The 8,765-nt window shown below is 52.3% G+C and overlaps 1 protein-coding gene across 1 annotated transcript in view; it reads left to right on the forward strand.

The window, feature by feature from the left end:
- MALL (mal, T cell differentiation protein like) overlaps positions 1-2,646 on the forward strand; it is a 22,711-nt gene extending 20,065 nt beyond the window's left edge. The window contains exons 3-4 of the mRNA XM_003799259.1: positions 493-615; positions 2,584-2,646. Of these exons, the coding sequence (XP_003799307.1) occupies positions 493-615; positions 2,584-2,646 (186 nt within the window). The remainder of the gene's footprint in view (positions 1-492; positions 616-2,583) is intronic.
- Positions 2,647-8,765: the final 6,119 nt, after the last annotated feature.

Genomic DNA, 8,765 nt, shown 5'->3' on the forward strand with positions numbered 1-8,765 from the left:
CAGGGGGACAGCTTGAGGCTCTGTCTCAAAAAAAAAGAAATTAGCTGGAAAGCGAAGTGAGATAGGACAGTGCCTGGCACAGAGTGGGTCTTGATAATGCCACTGGCTAAGAGGATAGGCGTGGAGTTAATGAGACCAGGGTTCAAATCCTATTTATTCATTGGTCTTAACCTCCAGCTTCCACTGACTCAAAACAAGGCTAGTAATAAATAATACCTACCTCACAGTGGACAAGGTTAAATGGGACGAATGAGAAAAGGGCGTGGCATGGAGTTTGCCATGAATGTTAGCCGCTATTGACACCGTTATCGCTATTTATGAATCCGCTGTGGTTTGCTACATAGATATTCCATAACAAACACTACAGAAAGACAGCCGGAGATGGGAGTGTGGCCAGGCCCCTTTTCTCACTCTTCCCAGCTGTGTAGTCAGGGAGAAAAGTGGTCACCTAAGTGACGGTGGCTGTGGCTGGCCTCTGCTCTGGGTTTCCAGGACAGTCTATACCATGGGACCACCGGCATCCTGTACATGAGCGCTGCTGTCTTGCAAGTACACGCCACCATCATTTCTGAGACCCAGGCCCTGAACAACTACTACATCAACACAGCAGCCTCGGTGAGTGGGTAGCAACCCCGCCAGCCACTGTCACTGAAGGGCATTGACTAGGACACGTAATTCTGCATCATGCGTGTGGTAGGGCTGGCCCGTGTCCCATACCAAGGAGCTGTGGGGGCTGGGGGAAGGGGGTATGTGAACACCCGCACCGTGTCAGGGTCCTCTCCCACCCCGTTCCTCCCACCTCAGTCAGCCCTGCTTCCGCTCACACCCACCACGTTGTTTGCAGAACATTTTTTTTTCCAAAACACAAATTGGAGCATGTTGTTCTCTCTTGCTAAAAATCCTCTGATGGCTCCCACCGCCTGTGGCTGAACTGTTCCAGTGTCCTCTCATGTCAATGACAGAAGCCCTCCAGGGTAGTATGTTGGCTCTGATAGACCCTAAAGTGAGACCATCCAGCAGGATGAAGGGAGGTCTTGGGACTGCGGGACCCCTCCTCCTCTCCCCCAGCACACCAGTCCTCCCCCTGTGGGGTGTGGCTCGTGTGTCAGGGAGCACGGATCCTCCTCCACAGTGGCTTGACCCTCTTCCTTAATCCTACCTTAAACATTCCCCACCAAGGACTCTAACACCAAGCCTAAGTCCATGCCTACCCCTAGACATGTCACTGAGGCCAGAAAGTCCTTTGTCAACCTTGTGGCTCCTGCAGAGATCACGTGGCCACTGAGGGAGGAAGGGATGCATGTGGGGTACTCTCAGGGTGAGAATGGGGGTCTAGGCAAGCACTGTGACCCTCCAGGTGGCTACAGATATTTCAGCCACCCTATAGCCTGCCTGCCTCCCATCCCTCCTCACCAGGTTAGATTAACTTCCTAAACAAACAATGCCAGTAACTCCGTGGCCTGGCGGATCCACAGTAAGGCCCTTTCCTGCTACTGGCCCCAGGTCAGCTGCCCCAGCTGCACTGGCTTCCTTGCTAACCTGGACCCTTGGCAGGAAAGCCTGTGCCCCAGGGCCTGTGTGCCAGCTCCTTGTCTCCTCCTGTCCTCAGGGCTGCCTTCCCTGGTCCCCACCCCTACTGGCATTCCCTTTACCCTTTATCGGCCTCATTCTCTCCTGGCTCTTATCCCCATCTAACCTGGATATGCTCTACTTGTTCATTCTGGTTATTTTCTGCTTCTTACCACTCAAATGTAAGCCTCATGGGTGCAGAAAGGTTTGAACACTTTGCTGTTACAGCCAAAGTTGTTCCTGGAGTACAGCAGGTGTTCAGCGATGTTTGTGGAGTGGATGAATGAATGAATGAATGGATGAGAAGAGAGTATGTGAGCAGCAGGGCAGAGTGAGCTGCAGCAATTTGGGGGCCTGGAAGGCAAGTTAAGTGTGACAGTCCCTTCCTGAGGAAGGAGGAGGCTACCATGGGCTTCAACACAGGAACATCATGCTGGCGTCCACCCTGTGGGCAGGTTAGGGATGGCAGAGCAGGCAGGAGTGAGGTCATGAGAAGTGCTGGTGGCCAGGACGAAGGAGAGTGGCTGTCCCCAGAAATGGCTAGGCAGTAAAACACTAGGCTTTGGGGAACTTTGGACCCCACAGACAGGGGAAGGGAGGTAGGGGTCCACAGGTGCCTGGCGTGGGTAGCTGGATGAGATGAGGATCTGGGGGTCACTGAGCTTGTGAGGCTTGTGGAGAGATGACAGTTCAGGAGCTTGAGGGGTGCCTGAGCATTCACAGAAGGCTCATAGTGCAATAGCAGGAGATGGCAGAGGACAGCAGGCAGTGGGCAGGAGGTCAACATGGGATGAGGGCCCAGGCCAGGTTAGAGGCAATTGGGACAGACAGCGTGGTCAGGGCAGGATAAGAAGACATCACAGGGATGACGTGGAAAGGACAGCTTCCAGGAGGAGGGTATCACTGGCCAGGCAGGGGGCGGAGGCAGGGTCAGACAGAACACGTGGCTCCCTGGGGCTCGGAGGCTGAGCAGCTGCTGGCCGTCTCTAACTATCACTCTCCACCTCCTTCCAGTTCTTTGCCTTCATCACGGCACTGCTCTACATCCTCCATGCCTTCAGCATCTACTACCACTGATGCAGTAGGGAGCCACGCCGAGGGAGAAGTGCCCGTCTGAAGCTGGATTATCAGCCCCCCAAGCGGCTTTTGACATCTGCCTTCTGAATGATGAATGGAAGATCTGCTGAAATAGCCATGGGATTCACAGACCATCTTTCCAGGCTGAGTGATGATACCACATTTTGGCACATTTGTTTGGACATATTAATCCACTATGATAAATATGACAAAGCTATTACTTTCTTTTCCCTGGAAAGCAACTGTCACTTGGAATTATCTGACCATGGTAGCCCTTCTAGAAAATTCACATTGAACCCCTTCCTGTTGAGCGTCCCAGCTCCACTGTTGCCACGTCTATTGGGAGATTTTGCCTCAGCCATGGGCTTCCCTATAGGAGATTCAGGGCAATATTCAGTCTGATTTTCTTAAAATGGAAAAGGTGCTATCAAGGCCTTCAGATCCAATGCAGATGTGCAGACCTCCTTGCTGTCCTCGGTTCTGCCTCTGCTGCAGCCTGGAGGCCCCAAGTCCCTCAGGAAGCTGACAGGGGCAAGCTATGCTGCCCACCTTCCTGCCTGTTTCTCCTCCGCCTTCCTCCCAGTCATTGAGGTCCAAGGAAAATCTGCAGAAAACCAGCTTGGAGGGCAGATTTGTGAGGAAAATAAATGACTGACTCTACAAAATCATTATACAGCGAGAGCTGGGGAGAGGGGAGTGCTTCTCCATGAGTCAGGCCTCTGAGAGCTGTGCAGCTGCTGCGCCAGTGCCAGGCTCCAGGACCCCACCACCTAAGGACTAGAAGCCGTCCTGTCCCTCAGAACAGACCCTCAGTGAAGGAGTCTGGGATGTTACATCCACAGGTGCTCCACAACCACATGGGAGGACGAAGCTGTTGCGCGGTCTCAGGGGACAGCGCGAGGATCCCATCCTGGGGACTGTACTGCTGTGTGCACACTCACTCTCCTCTTGGATCTGCTTAAGTGACACTTGGCTCAAGGCCTTGGGGACCAGTGGCACTGCTCTCTGGGTGGGGACCAAGGTCCTCAGCTGGGCTCGAAAGGCCCTCGATGTGCACAGGCATTTGCGCTTTGGGCCCATTCATAAAGAAAAGGCTGGTGCTGTGCACACAGAAATGCCAAATTGAGATGTTTGGTTTCAAAGAAAATGTTTTTCAAAGGAAATCTGCACCCCTCTACGGACCCAGGCAAGCAGAGCACAGCCCCATAACTCCAGGCGCCACTGTTGTTTGAAATGAAATAAACGATGACATCAAAGGGACTTATTTTAACTGATTCTAGTGCTTACAGTTTTATATCAACTGCTTTCTGCTCCTAGGGAGGGGGGACTGTGGGAATCACTGGAAAGAAAACTGGCTTCACCGTTGTTTAACCGCTCGCTTTCTACTCGCCTTGCTATCTTGAAAAGCCACCATGTGTCTCTTGTCTCTTATTTTCTTGCCTGGCAGCTGTCTGGGGTCATCACTGTTTAATATTTACCAAATAGCCATATACAAATAAAAGTCATTTGTACAGTAAAACCGCTTAAATTGGTCGCCTTTATCTTGTTAGCAGCTTGCACTGGCCATCACTTTCTAGCTCCTGTCAACAGTGTATCCACCCCTTGTAGTTCTGACAACCTACATTCCCTGACGATGGAAACCCAGCTCACCCGCCCTGCTGCTGGGGCAGCAGAGAATGGAGGTCAAGTTTGTCTCTGGGGCCTCAGGCTTGTGCTGTCGTTTCTACTTCAGTAGGGCTGGTTTGGCTGAAAGTCCCAAAATTTTAAAAACAAACATCTGAACCTCTGGGGTTGGCCACAGCTGGACCGGCTGCCTCTTCTCTGGCCCTAGAATTCATCACTGACCTTCGGGTTAGTAATTTGAGGGAAGCACATCTCAGGGAAAAGCAGATGCTAGACTCAGAGTCACACATGAGCTCGGGTTCAACAGGAGGGACTCTAAGGGAGCATCGTCAGTTTCTCCCCCAAACCTGTGTATCTCAGATCCCAAGTCATGCTGCTAGACTCAATCAGAAGGGCCTAGTCCTCCCCAGGACACCAGCAGGTGACAAGTCCCCTTACCCTGAGCCTCTTTGTCCCTCTATCAGTCATCTCCAGGGCTGCATGTGCCTCTAGCCAATCCTGATTCCTGACCCAGCACCTGTCTGTCACCTCCCACCCCTTCCTGGGCTGGGGGAGGGTGTGGCATTTCCATGGTGATGCTGGACCACTTCCCCTGCAGAGGCCTCACCACCAGGAACTTTCAGGGATACAGTGGACCAGGACTGCATTGCGTTGGGGTGAATCTCTGTGTATAGGTGTGGAGCAGGATTATAACCCCCTCTATCTCTTGTGTGTGTATTTTATCAAAGAAAGTTAGTGGCAAAATACCTGGGTTGAGTCAAGACCCCACCTAGAAGCCTCTTCTGATCTAACTTATCTGCTAGGGATATCCAGGAAACACACTGGTTTCTGTGTCACATCTGGGGTCTCCACCCCCTGGAGGGTGACACGGCTCTGTTCTTCATGCTGCATTTAGCTCACTTCCCGAGTTCCTTATCCTATGCCTGCTCCTGCCATGCCTCTTGGGGGATCCAAGCCAGGTGAGGCAATTCTGGCACACCCTCCCCTCCGTACTCCTGCAGAGCTCTCCCCCACCCCCCCACCCCCTTACCCTAGTCTTCTCTCCCCAGCCCTGTTCTGCACAATGACACTGCCTCCTGTGCTCAGTCATGGCCATTCCTCAGAGGCATCACATCCTCAACCTCACAGGTAAGGAAATGGTCCAGATTTCACATCCAGAACACGGTGCAACCAAGGCTTAGATCATACCCTCTTAAATGCCAACCCCAGGTTTCTCCATGTTTTCTTCCTTGTATTGGCCCTTAGCTATAAGGAGACATTTTCAAAACATAGGAAACAAAGAAATACGGCCTCATTTATGGAAATGTGCAAAACACCATCCCAGGAATGCTTACCATCCTTGAAGCACTCTGTCTTCCCACTTTCCTGGTAGCTCTGGGTTGTTTAATTAAACATGTGGTTTTAGTCTCTGACCCTTCTGTGACACGAATTTCTGCCTTCTCCTTTGTTGCCACAGGAAAGTGTGGAGGAGGCTGTTTCTGCTTCTTTCTAGAAAAGCAGACTTGCCAACTCTGGAAAGTCATGTCACTGCTGCAAGACTCAAATTTTTGTCCATATACTGGAATTCGTGAGCCATTATGTCAAGAAGTAGTTATGTCAAAGTGAGTTGCATCACTTTGCCAAGAGGTTAGGCCAAGGTTAGGTTAACATCAAGGTACAATTAGATCAGGTATAATTACAACAAGATGTAGCGATGTCAAGGTGCATTTACACAAAGGTTTAGATATGGCAAGGGATAATTAAGATGTAGTTATTCCAAGGTGGAGCTATGTTGAGGTGGGTACTATAGACAGTACGTTTCACCCCCAAAATTCATCTGCTGAAGCCCCATTCCCCAAAGTAACTGTATTTGAAGATAGGATTTTTAGGAGATAATTACTGTTAAATGAGGTCATAAGAATGAGGCCCTAATGCAATAGGGCTGGTGCCCTTATAAGAGGACCTGGGAGTAGGAGGCCATCTGTAGGACCGGAAGAGAGCCCTCACCAGGAACCAAATTGGCTGGTGCTTTGATCTTGGGCTTTCATCCTCCAGAACTGTAAGAAATAAACTTCTGTTGTTTATTTCTCTTCTGTGGTATTTTGTTAAGGCAGCCCTAGGTGACTAAAGTGGGTTGATGCCAAGGTGCAGTTGAGCGGGATATGTAGAAGTGTCTGCTGTAGGTTTAAGAGCCGAAGAAGTATGTTCATTACTGACCTGCCTCATGAAACCAGGTAGGAACCTACAAGGTAACATTCTTTCAGGCATGAGATTAAACAATCCCACCACCACTAAGATCATGGAACTATTTCTCTTTTTTGTAGAGACAGAGTCTTACTTTGTCGCCCTCGGTAGAGTGCTACGGCATCACAGCTCACAGCAACCTCCAGCTCTTGGGCTTAGCTGATTCTCTGGCCTCAGCCTCCGGAGTAGCTGGACTCAGGCGCTCCCCACAATGCCCAGCTGTTTTTTTGTTGTTGCAGTTTGACCAGGGCCAGGTTTGAACCCGCCACCTTCGGTATATGGGGCTGGCGCCCTACTCACTGAGTCACAGGCGGCGCTCCATGGAACTATTTCTTGCTGCAGAGTTGAGTCTTTTTAAGGTGACATAATTTGAATGCCCTACTGAGGTGGGAAACCGGTTCAGGAAGAGCTCGGGTCAGTTCCCGAGTGTTCCACTGGGTGGCGTGTGAGCTCCACTCCAATGGGGAAGGGAGCGGTCCTCAGTACAGTTGTGGGATGATGACAGGCCGGCAGAGCTGGGAGCTACAGAGGCCTGACCCAGGCAGGACTGTGGGGATCTTAGCAAGAAGGCTGCCCCTGCTATGAAGATTACATAGAAGTGATCCCTCAGAGCCTATTGTCTCACACGTGGGGAAACTGAGGTCAGGGACAGACCATACCTTGGCACAGGTTGCCCATTGGATCAAGGTTGAAGGAAAGGGGACAAGTGTCACTCAGGAGGCGCACTCTCTCTATCCCAACTCTGGCAGCTGGGGGGTGGCTGAGCCCAAGCCTTGGGGAAATGGTTGCTCTCTGCCTGGAGGGAGGAGAAGGGACTTCTGTCTGAAGCTCCATGTTGCTCAGTCACGTTCACCAGCACCACAGTGTCCCAGGCTCTGGGTGAGTGAGCCTGGAAAGGGCCAGGAGCTCACACCTGTTGCCCTAGGGCAGCTGAGAAAGGGCAGGTGAGAACTCAGGGTCATGGGGCAACAGGCAAAGAGTAATTCCTGCCCAGGTCTCCAGAAGTTTCCAGTGGCACCCTGACCTGCCCCAGGTCCCCATCTCCCTCTCCAGTGACCTCTGCAGACACGATCACACAGGCATTTGCAGTGCCGGGGCTCTACTACCCGGCCCCACCTGCTGCTGGAATCCCGCCACTGGATGTGAGGAGGGACTGCCCCCGTGTGGCACACGCCTTCTCTCTATACCTTGGGTTACTTCTCTGTGGACTGAAGGGCAGGCAAAGTTGACCTCCAAGGCTCTTCCAGGCCACTACCCACTCCTAGAGAGGGGAACAGGGGGTGGAGAGAAAACCAGAGTGGCCTCAGGCCACTTTTGTGCAGAGAGAGGGCAGGCCCCAGGGCTCCTCCCTGCCAAGCTCCTCTGCTGTGGACTCAGGAGACACAGCTGAGGGAGATTTGAGACCTCTAGGGAAGGGCACAGCCCACAGAACACACACCTCCTGGGAGCAGCATAATGCTTACTTTGGGCAAAAACTCAAAGGTTTAGCTCTGCTGCATGCTCATCTGCTGATTGCTACTCCCTGGCCCTGGGCCAGAGCCTTCTGCCTTCAAGAATCTAGAAGCCTGGAGCCAAGTGGGGAGGGGCCAGAGGCCTCACTCATTAGGGCAAGGGGGCACTGGTTCCAGCTGGAAGTGGAAGAGAGGGATTTACAAGGGTCCTCTAGAGAACTATGAGAATAGCAGTTCTCAGCCACAATGACCCCTGATCTAGAGTCACCCTGGCTGGAGTTGGAGAGAGGATGAAGTGTAGTGGCTGCACAGCTCACACGCATGCCTGCACATACACACACAGAGGCATGAACACAGGCGGGCCTACACGCGCACTCACCACCAGTGCTTGCATGCGCGCGCGCACACACACACACACACAGGCACTCACATGCTGGGCGCCGGGTGCTGCCCACAGCAGAATCTCAGCCTGCATTCTCACACATCGATGCTGACCACCTTTCCATTTTGGCTCAGACCCCAAGCAAAGACCAGAAGAGCAGCTGCCACTGTGTTGCGAGGATTGCCTGGAAGCCATAGGGAACACATGTGGGAGATGCTGGCCAAGCCCTCTTGCCTCTGGCCACTTCTGTTAAGCTGGGTCAGGTAAGAAGCCATGGGGAAAGGTGGGAAGATGTCAACTAAGCAGAGCCCGCACTTCCCTGCTGCTTCCCACGGGCCATTTAAAAGGTGCCACGTCAGTCACTGGGGGACTGAGGCTTGGACCTAGCTCAGTTGAGGGTTATGGAGGGTGAGGCAAGAGACATGAGGTGAGATTCAGAC

Source organism: Otolemur garnettii, unplaced genomic scaffold (genome assembly GCF_000181295.1).
Source record: "Otolemur garnettii isolate 467f Iridium unplaced genomic scaffold, OtoGar3 scaffold00148, whole genome shotgun sequence".
NCBI lineage: Eukaryota > Metazoa > Chordata > Mammalia > Primates > Galagidae > Otolemur > Otolemur garnettii.